General features: G+C 47.6%; 2 protein-coding genes and 1 pseudogene across 2 annotated transcripts in view; 2 read left to right on the top strand and 1 right to left on the bottom strand.

The window, feature by feature from the left end:
• The window catches only part of PRPH2 (peripherin 2), a 52,517-nt gene that overhangs the window by 9,986 nt on the left and 24,411 nt on the right, over positions 1-18,120 (top strand). The window lies entirely within an intron of this gene.
• Positions 4,987-6,359, top strand: LOC126952415 (ADP/ATP translocase 2-like; annotated as a pseudogene).
• LOC126952430 (V-type proton ATPase 16 kDa proteolipid subunit c-like) lies at positions 13,820-14,862 on the bottom strand. Its single transcript, XM_050787040.1, has one exon. It carries the CDS (start codon positions 14,760-14,762, stop codon positions 14,295-14,297), a length of 468 nt encoding a protein of 155 aa, XP_050642997.1. The 5' UTR covers positions 14,763-14,862; the 3' UTR covers positions 13,820-14,294.

Here is an 18,120-nt window from a genome sequence, read left to right as displayed (position 1 = left end):
TTTTTTTTGAGACAGAGTCTCACTTGGTGGTCCAGGCTGGAGTGCAGTGGTGCAATCTTGGCTCTCCGCAACCTCCACCTCCCTGGTTCAAGTGATTCTCCTGCCTCGGCCTCCCGAGTAGCTGGGATTACAGGCACTCACCACAGCGCCCGACCAATTTTTGTATTTTTAATAGAGACAGGGTTTTGCCATGTTGGCCAGGCTGGTCTTGAACTCCTGACGTCAGCCGATTGGCTTGCCTCGGCCTCCCAAAGTGCTGGGATTACAGGCATGAGCGACTGCACCCAGTTACCATTTGTTCATTTTTGTTGTGGTTGCCTGTGCTCAAGATATCTTTGCTGAAGTGAGAGGATTGCTTGAGCCTAGGAGTTGAAGGCTGCAGTGAGCCCTGATCACGTCACTGCACTCCAGCTTGGGCAACAGAGTGAGACCCTGTCCTAAAAAATAGATAAATGAAAATGAAAATAAATTTGTATAAAGTGCTGCTTTTGTGATTTCTCGATCAGAAAGTTTCTTCTAATAGCACTTTTTTTTTTTTTTTTTTTTTTTTTTTTTTTTTTTTAGATAGGATCTTGCTCTGTTGCCTAGGCCTGCGTGCAGTGGCAGGATCAGGGCTCACTGCAGCCTCAACTTCCCAGGCTCAAGTTATCCTCCCACCTCAGCCTCTGGAGTAGCTGGGACTACAGGTGTGAGCCACCTCACCCGGCTAAGTTTTCGTATTTTTTCTTGTAACAGGGTTTTGCCACTTTGCCCAGGTTGGTATAAAACTCCTGGGCTCAAGGGATCCGCCCACCTTGGCCTCCCAAAGTGTTGGGATTACAGGCGTGAGCCACTGCGCCGGCCGCACTTTCTATGTTTTAAGGAATAGTAGTGTAATAGAGGGTGCTGCTTGACCATCCACATGGCTTGAACTTTCCGCTGTGCCCAGCACCATAGTATTAAGTGTCTGACAGTTGTGATTCCTCTTGTGGAAAGCCTTGCTGCTGTCCTTTTGTAATAGGCCAGGATAGCTGGGGACTTATCCTGGGAACAGCTCTCAGATGAATGACTCTCCAGTGTTAGTGAATAAATAGCTCAGCTCCCTCACCCGAGACAGGATAATTCTGAGATGTGTTTCCCCCCAGGGCTTTCCTTCTCCACGGTGGAAGCTGGTGTAATAGCACAGTCTTGTGGGCTGCCTTTCCTTCCTGTACCGCTTTGCCACCTCTCCATGGGTGTTATCTGAATCTCTCCAATTAACTACTTTTTTTTTTTTTGAGACGGAGTCTCGCTCTGTTGCCCAGGCTGGAGTGCAGTGGCACGATCTCTGCTCACTGCAAGCTCTGCCTCCCGGGTTCACGCCATTCTCCTGCCTCAGCCTCCCGAGTAGCTGGGACTACAGACGTCTGCCACCTCGCCCGGCTAATTTTTTGTATTTTCAGTAGTGACGGGGTTTCACCATGTTAGCCAGGATGGTCTTCATCTCCTGACCTCATGATCCGCCTGCCTCGGCCCCCCAAAGTGCTGGGATTACAGGTGTGAACCACCGTGCCCGGCCAATTAACTACTTTTACTCCCAGTTTAGGGTAGCGTTTTTAGTGTTTCTCGACCTTTTTTTTTTTTTTTTTTTTTTGAGACGGAGTCTCGCTCTGTCGCCCAGGCTGGAGTGCAGTGGCCGGATCTCGGCTCACTGCAAGCTCCGCCTCCCGGGTTCACGCCATTCTCCTGCCTCAGCCTCCCGTGTAGCTGGGACTACAGGCGCCTGCCACCTCGCCCGGCTAGTTTTTTGTATTTTTTAGTAGAGACGGGGTTTCACCGTGTTAGCCAGGATGGTCTTGCTCCTGACCTCGTGATCCGCCCATCTCGGCCTCCCAAAGTGCTGGGATTACAGGCTTGAGCCACCGCGCCCGGCCTTTTTTTTTTTTTTTCTTCATTATCACCCCCATAAAGACCCTTTTTAGATATTTATTTATTTATTTATTTATTTATTTATTTTTGAGACAGGGTCTCACTCTGTCACTCAGGCCGGAGTTCAGTGGCGTGATCACGGCTCACTGCAATCTCTGCTTCCCAGGTTCAAGGGATCTTCCTACCTCAGCCTCCCAAGTAGCTGGGACTACAGGCATGTGCTACCATATCCCCAGCTAAATTTTTTTGTATTTTTGATAGAGATGGAATTTCACCATATTGTCCAGGCTGGTCTTGAACTCCTGTCCTGAAGTGATCCCCCCGCTCTGGCCTCCCAAAGTGCTGGGATTACAGGTATGAGTCATGGTTCTTGGCCAGATCTTTTTGTTTTGAAAAGATAGGGGCCACACAGATTTCACATTGGGACTTCTTTTTCCTAGTTATGCCCCTGGGGAGAGGAATAGGAAATGAAGAAAGTTATGGAACATTGAAAGTAGATGGTAGCAGAGGCTCGGCATGGTGGCTCATGCCTGTAATCCCAGCACTTTGGGAGGCTGAGGTGGGTGATCATCTGAGGTCAGGAGTTTGAGACCAGCCTGGCCAACACAGTAAAACCCCATCTCTACTAAAAATACAAAAAATTAGTCAGGCATGGTGTGCACACCTGTAGTCCCAGATACTAGAGAGGTTGAGGCACAAGAATTGCTTGCACCTGGGAGGCAGAGGCTGCGGTGAGCCAAGATTGTATTACTTTACTCCAGCCTAGGCAACAGAGTGAGACTCTGTCTCAAAAAATAAAAATAAAATAAATAAAGTAGATAAGGGCCAGGCGTGGTGGCTCATGCCTGTAATTCCAGCACTTTGGGAGGCCGAGGTGGGTGGATCACCTGAGGTTAGGAGTTTGAGACCAGCCTGACCAACATGGAGAAACCCCGTCTCTACTAAAAGTACAAAAATTAGCCAGGTGCGGTGGCAGGTGCCTGTAGTCTGTGAGTCCCAGTTACTTGCGAGGCTGAAGCAGGAGAATCACTTGAACCTGGGAGGCAGAGGTTGCAGTGAGCCAAGATCACACTACTGCACTCTAGCCTGGGTGACAAGAGCAAAACTCTGTCTCAAAAAAAAAAAAAAAAAAAAAAAAGAAGTTGACAGTAAAGAGTACTGGGTTCCTTAAACAGCTATCTCACTGAAAACAACTGTGAATGCTAGATAAAATATATCAAAATACTTGTAAAAAGACATCATGGAGCTGCAAAGAGAGTAAAGAATATGTGGATGTGGGCAGAGAATTACCCAAGTGCCAAGGCAAGAGACTGAAGGCACAAACTGTTTCAGTATAATAAAAAAAAAATAGTTAAAATAAAAATAGTCATAAGACAAGTTAGACATAGAGAATGATCATGGACATTATCAATCATTAGTATAAACATTATTAATCATTAGCTTTTAATATTACTCTTTGTCGTATTACTAATATAACCAAAAAATAACTGGCGGGTATAGGGTCAGGTGCTGAAGGGACATTGTAAGAAGTAACCAAGAAGGCAAAAGGTGAGTCCTCTGTTAGGCCCACATAAGGTCCGCTTGAGGGCTCCTTGGTCAAGCGGTAACACCAGTGCCTGGGAAGGCACCCTTTACTTAGCAGACCGTGAAAGGGAGTCTCCCTTTCCTTGGAGGAGTCAGGGAACACTCTGCTCCACCAGCTTCTTGTGGGAGGCTGGATATTATCCAGGCTTGCTCACAGTCATCCAGAGGCTTAAACCCCTCCCCGTGATGCTGTGCTTCAGTGGTCATGCTGCTTGTCCACTTTCATGTTCCTCCCGTACTCCTGGTTCCTCTTTAAAGTTCTTCAAAGATAGCGGTAGAAAAAATAGTGAAAGTCTTAAAGTCTTTGATCTTTCTGATAAGTGCCTAGAAGAAAACACTGATGTATGCTGCCTTCCCCCTCTGCTTCAGCAACCTATAAGGGAAGGGCCCCCAGTCCTATAATCACGTGACTTACTTGACATCAATCACTTGGACGACTCACCCTCCTTAACCTGCCCCCTTGTCTTGTATACAATAAATAACGGCGCACCCAGTCATTCGAGGCCGCTACCGGTCTCCACGTCTTGGTGGTAGTGGTCCCCCGGGCCCAGCTGTTTTCTCTTCATCTCTTTGTCTTGTGTCTTTATTTCTTACAATCTGTCGTCTCCGCACACAGAGAAAACACCCGCTAAGCCCCATAGGGCTGGATCCTACATGTGGAGATCAAAAAAAAATTTTTTTTTTTTTTTTTTGAGACGGAGTCTCACTCTGTTACCCAGGCTGGAGTGTAGTGGCATGATCTCAGCTCACTGCAACCTCTACCTCCCGGGTTCAAGCGATTCTCCTGTCTCAGCCTCTGGAGTAACTGGGACTACAGGCATGCGCCATCACGCTTGGCTAATTTTGTATTTTTAGTAGGGACAGGGTTTCACCATGTTGGTCAGGCTGGTCTCAAACTCCTGACCTCAGGTGATCCACTTGCCTCGACCCCCCCAAGTGCTGGGATTACAGGCGTGAGCCACCACACCTGGTGGAGATCATAATTAATCCAGAGATGTGAGCTAATTCTTTTTTTTTTTTTTTTTTTTGAGGCAGAGTTTTGCTCTTGTTGCCTAGGCTAGAGTGCAGTGGCGTGATCTTGGTTCTCTGCAACCTCTGCCTCCCAGGTTCAAGTGATTCTCCTGCCTCAGCCTCCCGAATAGCTGGGATTACAGGCATGCGCCACTGGGCCCAACTAATTTTGTATTTTTAGTAGAGATGGGGTTTCTCCATGTTAGTCAGCCTGGTCTCGAACTCCTGACCTCAGGTGATCCACCCGCCTCAGCCTCCTACAGTGCCCATCTTCAGTGTAAGAGTATGCTGTGGTCTGAATGTCTGCGCTCCTTGCTGTGATGTTATGATATTTGTTGGTTTTCATCCACGTTCCTGGGTCATAATTCCCACAGCCCTTGTTCTGGTGTTTCGTTATAATGTTGGGTGTGTTGGGCCTCAGGGGCAAGTCTCTGACCTTCTCCTGCCCACCTTCCACTCGAATGTTTCCCCACCTCTCTGACTGCGGGTCCTAAGACCTTCCCAAGAGAGGATCCTGCCCTGTACTGGGGGGAAGGAATACTGTTGTCATGAAGCTTCCAGAAAAACCCCAAAAAGGCCCAGCAGCCCTGGAGTCAAAGCTGGTTCCTGGCCCAGTCCCTTCCTGAAGCAGCCTGCCTCCCCTTTCCTTTCAACATGACAGATGCTGCTGTGTCCTTCGCCAAGGACTTCCTGGCAGGTGGAGTGGCCCCACCCATCTCCAAGACAGCGGTAGCGCCCATCGAGCAGGTCAAGCTGCTGCTGCAGGTGCAGCATGCCAGCAAGCAGATCACTGCAGATAAGCAATACAGGGGCATTATAGACTGCGTGATCCGTATTCCCAAGGAGCAGGGAGTCCTATCCTTCTGGCATGGTAACCTGTCCAATGTCATCAGATACTTCCCCACCCAGGTTTTCAATTTCACCTTGAAAGATAAATACAAGCAGATCTTCCTGAGTGGTGTGGACAAGAGGACCCAGTTATGGGGCTACTTTGCAGGGAATCTGGCATCAGGTGGTGCCGCTGGGGCCACATCCTTGTGTTTTGTGTACCCTCTTAATTTTGCCCGTACCCGTCTAGCAGCCGATGTGGTTTAGTAAAGCTGGAGCTGAGGCCGAGCAGTGACTCACACCTGTAATCCCAGCACTTTGAGAGGCTGAGGTGGGCGGATCACCTGAAGTCAGGAGTTTGAGACCAGCCTGGCCAACATGGAGAAACCCCATCTCTACCAAAAATACAAAATTAGCCGGGAGTGGTGGTGCATGCCTGTAATCCCAGCTACTCAGGAGGCTGAAGCAAGAGAATCGCTTGAACCTGGGAGGTGGAGGTTACAGTGAGCTGAGATCGCACCACTGCATTCCAGCCTGGGCAACAGAGCAAGACTGTCTCCCGAAAAAAAAAAAAAAAAAAAAAAAAAAAAAAAAAGCTGGAACTGAAAGGGAATCTGAAGCCTCGGTGACTGCCTGGTTAAGTTCTACAAATCTGATGGGATTAAGGGCCTTTACCAAGGCTTTAACGTGTCTGTGCAGGGGATTATCATCTACCGAGCTGCCTACTTCGGTATCTATGACACTGCAAAGGGAATATTTCCAGATCCCAAGAACACTCACATTGTCGTCAGCTGGATGATCGCACAGACTGTCACTGCCATTGCTGGGTTGACTTTCTATCCATTTGACGCCGTTCGCTGCCGCGTGATGATGCATCACGGCGCAAAGGAACTGACGTCATGTATACAGGCACGCTTGACTGCTGGAGGAAGATTGCTCGTGATGAAGGAGGCAAAGCATTTTTCAAGGGTGTATGGTCTAATGCTCTCAGAGGCATGGGTGGTGCTTTTGTGCTTGTCTTGTATGATGAAATCAAAAAGAATACATAAATTATTTCCTAGGATTTTTCCCCCTGTGAACAGGCATGTTGTGTTATATAACTTATGTTGGGCATTCTTGACAGACTCCTGGCTGTCAATTTATCAGTGGCAACTGTTTACTGGTTGAAAATGGGAAGAAATAATATTCATCTGACCAGTCTTCTCTCTCTCTCTCTCTTTTTTTTTTTTTTGAGACAGAGTCTCATTCTGTCACCCAGGCTAGAGTACAGTGGCATAATCACGGCTCACTGCAACCTCTGCCTTCCAGGTTCAAGCGATTCTCCTGCCTCAGCCTCCTGAGTAGCTGGGATTACAGGCGCACGCCACCATACCTGGCTAATTTTTGTATTTTTAGTAGAGACAGGGTTTCACAATGTTGATCAGGCTGGTTCCGAACTCCTGACCTCGTGATCTGCCCACCTTGGCCTCCCAAAGTGCTGGGATTACAGGCATGAGCCACTGCGCCTGGCTTCAGTTTTCTCTTAAAGCCATTTCCATGATGATGATGATGGGACTCAATTATATTTTTTATTTCAGTCACTCTTGATGAATAACAAATTTGGAGAAACAAAAATGTCTTTAAAAAAAAACACAAAAGCCTGGGTGCAGTGGCTCACGCCTGTAATCCCAGCACTTTGGGAGGCCGAGGTGGGCGGATCACGAGGTCAGGAGATCGAGACCATCCTGGCTAACATGGTGAAACCCCATCTTTACTAAAAATACAAAAAATTAGCGGGGCGAGGTGGCGGGCACCTGTAGTCCCAGCTACTCGGGAGGCTGAGGCAGGAGAATGGTGTGAACCTGGGGGGCGGAGCCTGCAGTGAGCCGAGATCGCGCCACTGCACTCCAGCCCGGGTGACAGAGCGAGACTCCATCTCAAAAAACAAACAAACCAAAAAACAAAACCAAAAATAAAAACAACAACAACAAAAAAACCCCACAAAAAACAGAAAACCCAAAAAGACAGGGTTCAGTGAGCTTCAGGGTAGCTGAACACGTGGAGGTTTCTGGAAAGTACCTCACCCAGGGAGCGCCTGGAAGCTCCACACCCCTTCTCCCATGCCTTTTTATATGTACCTTTTTATTGTGCCTTTTTATATGTACCCTTTGCAATAGCCTTTTATTTTTTTATTCATTTTTTTATGGGGGTGGAGGGGACAGGGTCTTGCTCCGTCACCCAGGCTGGAGTGCAATGGTGTAATCTCAGCTCAGTGTAACCTCTGTCTCCTGAGTTCAAGTGATTCTCCTGCCTCAGACTCCAGAGTAGCTGGGATTACAGGCACCCACCACTATGACCAGCTTTTCTTTTTCTTTTTTTTTGAGTTGGACTCTTGCTCTGTCACCCAGGCTGAAGTGCAGTGGCATGATCTCGGCTCACTGCAACCTCTGCGTCCCAGCTTCAAGGTATTCTCCTGCCTCAGCCTCCCGCGTAGCTGGGATTACAGGCATGCACCACCATGCCCAGCTAATTTTGTATTTTTAGTAGAGACAGAGTTTCTCTATGTTGGTCAGGCTGGTCTCGAATTCTAGACCTCAGGTGATCTGCCCGGCTCAGCCTCCCAAAGTGCTGGGATTACAGGCGTGAGCCACTGTGCCTGACCTAATTTTTTTATTTTTAATAGAGATGGGGTTTTGCCATGTTGGCCAGGCTGGTCTCAAACTCCTGACCTCAAGAGATCCGCATCCCTCAGCCTCCCAAAGGGCTGGGATTACAGGTGTGAGCCACTGCGCCCAGATTTCTTCTGTTATTTCTTTTTTTTTTTTTTTTTTTTTTTTTTTTTTTTTTTTTTTTGAGACGGAGTCTCGCTCTGCCGCCCAGGCTGGAGTGCAGTGGCCGGATCTCAGCTCACTGCAAGCTCCGCCTCCCGGGTTCACGCCATTCTCCTGCCTCAGCCTCCCGAGTAGTTGGGACTACAGGCGCCCACCACCGCGCCCGGCTAGTTTTTTGTATTTTTTAGTAGAGACGGGGTTTCACCGTGTTAGCCAGGATGGTCTCGATCTCCTGACCTCGTGATCCGCCCGTCTCGGCCTCCCAAAGTGCTGGGATTACAGGCTTGAGCCACCGCGCCCGGCCTTAATTTTTTTAAATAGAGAAGAGGTCTCAGGCCGGGCGCGGTGGCTCACGCCTGTAATCCCAGCACTTTGGGAGGCTGAGGCAGGCGGATCACAAGGTTAGGAGATTGAGACCATCCTGGCTAACACGGTGAAACCCCATCTCTACTAAAAAAACAAAAAATTAGCCAGGCATGGTGGCAGGCCCCTGTAGTCCCAGCTACTCAGGAGGCTGAGGCAGGAGAATGGCATGAACCCGGGAGGCGGAGCTTGCAGTAAGCCGAGATCGCACCACTGCACTCTAGCCTGGGTGACAGAGCGAGACTCCATCTCAAAAAAAAAAAAAAACAAAAACTGTAATTCTCAATCGATGGTGATTTTACCCTGCTGGTGATATTTAGCAACGTCTGGGGACATTTTTGGTTGTCACAATTAGGGAATGGTGGTGGATACTACTGACAAGTAGTGACTAGAATGCACCAGACAGCCTCACATAGCAAAGAATTTTGTGGCCCAAATGAAGAGCCAGTTTATATACAGAGACATGATTATCAGACTGACAGCTGACTTTTTTCTTTCTTTCTTTATTGTTATTATTTTCTTTTATTTTTTGAGATGGATTTTTGCTCTTATTGCCCAGGCAACAAGAGGTTGCAGGTTGCTCACTGCAACCTCTGCCTCCCAGGTTCAAGCCATTCTCCTGCCTCAACCTCCCGAGAAGCTGGCATTACAGATGTGCACCACCATGCCAGCTAACTTTTGTATTTTTAGTAGAGACAGGGTTTTACCATGTTGGCCAGGCTGGTCTTACACTCCTGACCTCAGGTGATCCACCTCCCTGGGCCTCCCAATGTGCTGGGATTACAGATGTGAGCCACTGTGTACTACCTGACTTCTTAATGATGACAATGGGAACTGGAAAACAATGGAATAGTGGTCTCAGCTAGGTGTGGTGGCTCACACTGTAATCCCAGCACCTTGGGAGGCTGAGGTGTTGGAGCACTTGAGGTCAGGAGTTCAAGACCAGCCTGGACAACACTGTGAAACCCTGTCTCTACTAAAAACACAAAAATTAGCTGAGTATGGTGGCATGCACCTGTAATACCAGCTACTCGGGAGGCTGAGGCAGGAGAATTGCTTGAGCCTGAAAGGCAGAGGTTGTAGTGAGCCTAGATTTCTTTCATTTTTTTTTTCTTGAGACGGAGTCTCACTCTGTCGCCCAGGCTGGAGTGCAGCAGCATGATCTTGGCTCACTACAACCTCTGCCTCCCAGGTTCAAGTGATTCTCCTGCCTCAGCCTCCGGAGTAGCCGGGATTACAGGTGCCTGCCACCATGCCCAGCTGCCCAGCTAACTTTTGCGTGTTTTTTTTTTTCCGAGACGGAGCCTTGCTCTGTTGCCCAGGCTGGAGTGCAGTGGTGCAGTCTCGGCTCACTGCAAGCTCTGCCTCCCGGGTTCATGCCATTCTCCTGCCTCAGCCTCCCGAGTAGCTGGGACTACAGGCACCTGCCACCATGCCTGGCTAATTTTTTGTATTTTCAGTAGAGACGGGGTTTCACCGTGTTAGCCAGGATGGTCTTGATCTCTTGATCTTGTGATCCGCCCGCCTCGGGCTCCCAAAGTGCTGGGATTACAGGCGTGAGCCACCACGCCTGGCCAACTTTTGTATTTTAATAGAGACGGGGTTTCACTACTTTGGCCAGGCTGGTCTCGAACTTCTGACCTCCTGATCCACCTGCCTCGGCCTCCCAAAGTGCTGGGATTACAGGTGTAAGCCACCGCGCCCGGCCCATAAAACCATAACAGTTTTTACACTAATACTGAAAACATTCTAAAGGACAAACTTCAGAAAAAGGGAAAATAACCCTTGGGAAGGAGACACACAGGAAAAAATAGTGAGCAGGGACATTGATAAACATGTAGCACGTTTAAACAAATGTTGACTTATAAAAAAAAAATGACATTTATGGTTTGGCACGGAGGCTCACACCTAGAATCTGAGCACATTTGTGAGGTCGAGGCCAGCAGATCACCTGAGGCCAGGAGTTCAAGACCAGCCTAGCCAACATGGGAAAACCCAGCCTCTACTAAAAATATAAAAATTAGCCAGCGTGGTGGTCCATGACTGTAATTCCAGCTACTTGGGAGGCTGAGGCAGGAGAATTGCTTGAATTCTGGAGGTGGAGGTTGCAGTGAGCCAAGATCATGCCACTGCACTGTAGCCTGGGTAACAGAGTGAGACTGTCTCCAAAAAAAAAAAAAAAAAAAGAAACATTCGAACAACACAGTGACACATTTTAAAAAGAGCACTGGCCTTGGGCAATGGCTCATGCCTGTAATCCCAGTGCTTTGGGAGGCCGAAGCAGGCGGATAACCTGAGGTCAGGAGTTTGAGACCAGCCTGGCCAAGATAGTGAAACCCCATCTCCAGTAAAAATACAAAAATTAGCTGGGCACCATGGCAGGCGCCTGTAATCCCAGCTACTCAGAAGGCTGGGCAGATAATCGCTTGAACCTGGGTGGCAGAGGTTGTAGTGAGCCGAGCATGCCACTGCACTGTAGCCTGGGTGACAGGGTGAGACTATCTCCAAAAAAAAAAAAAAAAAAAGAGCTTTGCACCCAATTGGTATATGAGACACATTTTTTTCCCAAACACTTGTGGAATATTGACCACAGGACAATTGGCCACAAACTAGGTCACAGAGCAAGTCTCAGATTTTTTTTTTTCTAGGTTTGGTATTGTACATGTTATGTTCTCTCACTACAGTGCAACTTTTTTATATTTATTTTTTTATTTCTTTATTTTTATTTTGTTTTTATAGAAACAGGGTCTCACTGTGTTGCTCAGGCTGGTCTCAAACTCCTTAGAGTTATACCCTAGAGAAAATTCTGCACAATGGCAGATATCCACAAATGTGGTGGTGGTGGTTGTTGTTGTTGTTTTGAGACGGGGTCTCACTCTGTCATTCAGGCTTGAGTGCAGTGGCTCAATCACTGCTCACAGCAGCCTCAATCTCCCAGACTCAAGTGATCCTCATACCTCAGTCATGAGTAGCCGGGACCGCAGGTGCATACCACCACGCACAGCTAATTTTTGTATTTTTTGTACAGACATGGTTTCACTATGTTGCCCAGGCTGGTCTTCAACTCCTGGGCTCAAATGATCCTGCGTTGGCCTCCCAAATTGCTACGATTACAGTTGTGAGCCACTGTGTCCAGCCAGAAATGTTGAACGAGCTCTATGCTTTAAAGTAAAACTCTAAAAATCACCTATGTATCTCCTGGCAGAAGAATGTATACTATGTGGTATGTTCTATATATGACAATGAACTATAGCTACATGCAACATGTGTGTCTCTTAAAACATGTTGACTGAAAATAGAGCAGATCCCTGAAGACCATCTACACAGTATCATACAATTGTAAATCTCAAAAACATCAAAAATTTGTTTGTAGGGAAGCACTTAATGATTTTTATGTGAAAAAGAAAAAGCTGGCTGGGTGCAGCGGCTCATGCCTGTAATCCCAACACTTTGGGAGGCTGAGGCGGGCAGGTCACCTGATGTCAGGTGTTCAAGACCAGCCTGGCCAACATGGTGAAACCCTGTCTCTGCTAAAAAATTAGCTGGGCATGGTGGCGGACACCTGTAGTCCCAGCTACTCGGGAGGTTGAGGCAGGAGAATCGCTTGAACCTGGGAGGTGGAGGTTGTGGTGAGCCAAGATTGCACCATTGCACTCCAGCCTGGGCAACAAGAGCCAAACTCTGTCTCAAAAAAAAAAAAAAAAAAAAAAAAAAAAAAAGAAAAGAAAACGAAAAAGCTAAGGTGTTCAGATTAATGGTGACCTCTTGAGTGGGAGGGAGAGTGCATTAGTTAGCTGTGGCTGCTATGACAGAATACCATAGACTGAGCAGCTTGAGCACCAGGCATTTATTTTCTCACAGTTCTGGAGGCTGAAGTCCAAGAGGAAGGTGCCAGCAGGGTTGGTTTCTGTCAAGGCCTCTCTCCCTGGCTTGCAGATGGGTCTTCTCATGGTGTCCTCACATGGCCTTTCCTCAGTACTGGCTTGGGGAAAGCTCTGGTCTCTTTCTTTCCTTTTATTTTTATTTTTATTTTGAGACAGGGTCTCGCTCTGTCACTGAGGCTGGAGTGCAGTGGCAAAGTCTCAGCTAACTGCAACCTCCACCTCCTAGGCTCAAGCGATCCTTCCACCTCAGCTTCCCAAGTACAGGCATTTGCCACCATGCCTGTTTAATTTTTGTACTTTTTGTAGAGATGGGGTTTTGCCATGTTGCCCAGGATGGTCTCAAATGTCTGACCTCAAGTGATCTCCCCGATCTTGGCCTCCCAAAGTGCTGGGATTACAGGCGTAAGTCACTGCACGTGGCCCCTTTTCTCTCTTTTTTTTCTTTTCTTTTCTTTCTCTTTCTCTTTCCTTCCTTCCTCCCTCCCTCCCTCCCTCCACTCCTTCCTTCCTTCCCTTTCTTTCTTCCTCCCTCCCTTCCGTCATCCCCGCTGCCGCCGCCGCCTCCTCCTCCTCCTCCTCCTCCTCCTCCTCCTCCTCCTCCTCCTCCTCCTCCTCCTCCTCCTCCTCCTCCTCCTCCTCCTCCTCCTCCTCCTCCTCCTCTTCTTCTTCTTCTTCTTCTTCTTCTTCTTCTTCTTCTTCTTCTTCTTCTTCTTCTTCTTCTTCTTCTTCTTCTCTCTTTCTTTTTTTTGTTTTGAGACAGAGTCTTGCTCTGTCACCCCAGGCTGGAGTGCAGTGGCACGATTTTGGCTCATTGCAACCTCCACCTCCCGGGTTCAAGTGATTCTCCTGTCTCAGCCTCCTCAGTAGCTGGGACTACGGGCGTGAGCCACCATGCCTGGCTAATTTTTTTGTATTTTTAGTAGAGACAGGGTTTCACCATATTGGCCAGGATGGTCTTGAACTCCCGACCTCAAGTGATCTGCCCGCCTCTGCCTCCCAAGGTGCTGGGATTACAGGTGTGAGTCATCGTGCCCAGCCTCTCTTTCTTTCTCCCCTCCCTCCCCTCCCTCCCTCCCTCCCTTCCTTCCTTCCTTCCTTCCTTCCTTCCTTCCTTCCTTCCTTCCCCTCTTTCTTTCCAGGTTGGGGTGCAGTGGCCTGATCAGGGCTCACTGCAACCTCCACCTCCCGGATTCAAGCAATTCTTGTGCTTCAGCCTCCCGAGTAGCTGGAGTAGCCTGCTACCACACAGGCTAAGTTTTGTAATTTTTGTAGAGACGAGGTTTCACCATGTTGGCCAGGCTGGTCTCAAACTCCTGACCTCATGCGATCTGCCCACCTCAGCCTCCCAAAGTGCTGGGATTACAGGAGTGCCGGGCCACCATGCCTGGCCAAGAAAAACGGTATAATGTCGTTATTATAACAGCATTAATGGTTATTTCTCCCCGCCCCCCGCCCCAAACTCGAGAACTTTATAGGACAGAGCTGTGCGCAGGGCCAAGGGCCTGGCAGCCAGGGTGGCTCCATCCTGGAAGTCTCAGCAACAGGAACCCACAAGGCCACACTCTAGCTAAGGTTATAGATAGCTGGGAGACCAGGGCCTCTCTGCAGACGCGGGAACAGGCCAGATCTTCATAAACAGATATCCAGTAAAGAGAAATGACAACTCTAAGTCACCTGCATACACAGAGCACTCTAGCGGGTGGGGCGCTGGGGGCCTGGAGGGGCGATGAGTGGGCCCAGATGTCCACGGCACGGGGCGGGCGGAGGCAAGGCCGGGGCAACAGACAACGGGCACTAGGACACTGCGAATGTACAAGATCAACTACTGGGGGCCGCGGCCCTGTGCGTGTGCGGCAGGCTCTTCGTTTTGGAATGAGGAGGGGTGGTCTTTACATCTTATTCTGTGGCTGGTGGGCTCGGAGAGGGGCTACTCTGTGGAGTGGATGAGGGCAACGATGAGACCATAGAGGCCGAGTACCTCGGCGAAGATGAGGGTCAGGATCATGCCCATGAATAATCGGGGCTGCTGGGCCGTGGCTCGTACACCGGCGTTCCGCACAATACCGACGGCAAAGCCGGCTGCCAGGCCGCTCGGGCCCACCCTCAGGCCGGCGCTTAGCTGGAGGGAGCTCCTGTAGAGGCTGATGTCGTCATTCAGGGAGCTGGCGATGAGGACTGCCACCACCAGGCCATAGATGGCAATGATGCCAGCCATGACCACTGGGACGATGGACTTCATGATCAGCTCCGGCCGCATGACGGACATGGCCGCGATGCCGGCGCGGCTCTTGACCGTGCCATAGGCAGCGCGCGGGGCGCTGCAGACCATGGCGGCCGAGGCGCCCATGACGGCGAAAAACGAAGCATACTCAGGGCGGTTATTGGACTCAGACATTGTCTGCGGGTGGGGAGGGGGCGAGCTCTGCGGACCGAGGCGGAGGCGGGGGCTAGGACTGACCGGGCGCTAAGGCTAGCACGTGGGCGGCGGCGAAGGCGATCAGCATTAATGGTATTTCTAAAGAAGAAAAGTGAACCATCCTTAATTCCGCTAATCTCTTCTATTATCTCTATAATAGATGTCTCGCATCTAGACTCATATCCGTTGGTCCGGAAGCAGGAAGGAGCCCTCCCTTCTCTGACAGATAAATTACTGCTTCCTTTGCAGTCCACTTTTCTCTGCTTGTTCATCGCCATAGCTTGCTTGGATTCGTACTTGAAAGGTTTGGCCAGGGACATTTCTGATGTGTCTGTTCTTTTTCTGTTACTTTTCTGGGTAATTTAACATGCTGGGGATGCGAGCACGTTAAATTTCCATCCATTGAAACCATTCTATTTCTGGCCACCAGGGGGCATCCACAGACTTGCTATTGGGCTCAGCGCCGCCCTCGTATTTACAACCTCAAGGTCATTTCAGGAGAAAGAGGTGCCTGACTAATCGGGTTATCCTTGTAGAGCTATTTTAAAATTTTTGTTTCTGGTTTCTACATTAAATCTTTCTTTCTCTTCTTCCCTCTGATTTTCTCTTGTCTGCACGTGTGCTTCTAAGAGGCTGGCTATGATAGCAGTCACAGTCATCTACATCCTATTTACTGCAGGACAATCGTCTTCCGAATTTTTTTTTCCGTAGAAGGTATTAGTCCTGTGGTTGTCTGAACACCCCCTTTTGGAAAAAGCAAAACAAAACGAAACAACTTCAAATATGGCAGCAATTCTTTTCAATGTCCTTGATGATAAAGAGTTGAAATCCTTTGATAATCCAAAGCTATTAGAAGCCAACATTGGCTGTTAGAAGAGTGATCACTTTGGGTAATATTGTTTTTGACCCAAAATGCTGTGTGACAATAGTATAACAAGAATGTTTCCCCATATGGCTCAGGACCTGGCTTTGGAAGTCACTCCCAATTGGAGTCCAGACTTGGGCTGAGCAATGGAATAAGTGCTTTGTTTTCCAAGGTGACTGTTGGATGGGAAAACTCACGTCTCATTGCTTAGTTCTCACAGCTCCTCTGCCTGTGGAGAATACTCCTCTGATTTACATAGTGATTTGGAGACTTTGAAGAGGAGTGTGTGGGTGGTGAGTCTGGTGTAGGGGAATCAGTGCACATAAGGGAAGAAAAGAGATTCTGGATTAGAGATTTGACCCACTTGCCACCAAGCGCTCATAGGCCTCATATTCTAATCATGAAACCCTTTTTGGTATTAGGTGGACAGGAATTTGATGACAAGATTGGTTTGTTCTCTCTCTTTTTTTTTTTTTTGAGATGGAGTCTTGCTCTGTCACCCAGGCTGGAGTACAGTGGTGTGATCTCAGCTCACTGCAACCTCTGCCTCCTGGGTTCAAGCAGCTCTCATGCCTCAGCCAGCCTCTGGGAGTATAGTTGGGATTACAGGTGCCTGCCACTGTGCCCAGCTATTTTTTTTTTTTTTTTTTTTTGTATTTTTAGTAGAAATGGGGTTTTACCATGTTGGCCAGGCTTGTCTTGAACTCCTGACCTCAAGTGGTCCACTTGCCTTGGCCTCTCAAAGTGCTGGGATTACAGGCATGAGCCACTGCACGTGGCCTTGGTTTGTTCTTAAAAGCCCTTATACTTATGCACAGGCTGTTCTGAGAAGTGAGATTATTGGGTCTTTGGGAATTTTAATGCATTTTAAATTTTAGGGTGGGTGAGGTGGCTCACACCTGTAATCCCAGCAGTTTGGGAGGTTGAGGCAGAAGGATTGCTTGAGCCCAGGAGTTTGAGATCAACCTGGGCAACACAGCAAGACTCCATCTCTAAATTTTTTTTTTTTTAAATTATAATAGGTATAGCTAACTTGCCCTTCCAAAGGGCTGTGAAACTTTACACTCTAAAGAAAACAAACAACATTATTAAAAAGTGAGCATGCTGGGCATTGTGGCAGGTACCTGTAATCCCAGCTACTCAGGAGGCTGAGGTGGGAGGATTGCTTGAGTATAGTAGTTTGAGACCAGCCTAGACAACATAGATAGACCCTGACTCAAAAAAAATAGAAGCAGGCAAAAGTGCTGAATAGACATTTCACCAAAGAAGATAGGTAGATGGTAAATAAGCACATGACACATGGCAAGATCAATGTCATTAGGGAACTGCAAATTCAAACAAGATACGGTGACACAACTATTACAGTGGCTAAAATCCAAAACACTGGCAATATCAAATACTGGCAAGGACATGGAGTAAAAATTGCTGGTAGGAATGCAAAATTGTACAGCCACTTTGCAAGACTGTTTGGCAGTTTCTTACAAAGTTAAACATAGTCTTACTATATAATCTAGCCATTGTGCTCCTAGATATTTACCCAGATGAGTGGAAAACTTTTCACCAAAAACCTGCACATGGATGTTTATAGCAGTTTTATTCATAATTGTCAAAAATTGGAAGCAACCAGGATATTATTTGATAGGTGAATGGATAAACCGTGGTACATCCATGTGATGAAACATTATTCAGTGATAAGAAGAAATGAGCTATTAAGCCATGAAAAGATACAGAGAATCATTAATCACATATATTGCTAAGGGAAATAAGTCAGTCTGAAAAGGCTACATATTGTATGATTCCAACTGTATGATATTCTAGATAAGGCAAAACTATGGAAACAGTGGTCGCCCAGGCTGAGGAGTGAGGGAAGGAGGAATGAATAGGTGGAACACAGCAGGTTATTAGAGCAGTGAAACTATTCTGTATGATACAGTAATGATGAATATATGACATTATGCATTTGGCAAAAGTGATAAAATTATATGCACAAAGACTGAACCTTAATGTAAACTATAGACTTCAGTTAATAATAGTGCATCAATATTGGTTCATTAATTGTAACAAATGTACCACATTAATGCAAGATATTAATTATAGGAGAAACTGGTTGGGGAGATGGGGAGTAATGGGAACTCCCTGTATTTTCTGTTCAATTGTTTTTGTAAACCTAAAACTACTCTAAAAAATAGTCCATTAATTAATAATAATAATAAATTTATGGATTCACCAAGAGTGTACATTTCTACTTCCACTCTCTGTGTTGATGTATGGTGACAGAATTTTGACATATGTTCAATCTGATGGATCAAGTTTGGTCTTTTTTTTTTGAGACGTCATTTCACTCTTGTCACCCATGCTGGAGTGCAATGGTACAATCTTGGCTCACTGCAACCTCCCTTCCCAGGTTCAAGTGATTCTCCTCCCTCAGCCTCACAAGTAACTGGGATTACCGATGCCTATCACCATGCCCAG

The sequence above is a fragment of the Macaca thibetana genome, chromosome 4 (assembly GCF_024542745.1).
Source record: "Macaca thibetana thibetana isolate TM-01 chromosome 4, ASM2454274v1, whole genome shotgun sequence".
NCBI lineage: Eukaryota > Metazoa > Chordata > Mammalia > Primates > Cercopithecidae > Macaca > Macaca thibetana.
Note: the sequence above shows the minus strand (reverse complement) of the source record. Positions and strands in the feature narration are given on the sequence as shown.

Coding starts and splice junctions, on each gene's coding strand:
- LOC126952430 (XM_050787040.1), bottom strand. CDS start 14,762: ATGTCTGAGTCCAATAACCGCCCTGAGTATGCTTCGTTTTTCGCCGTC.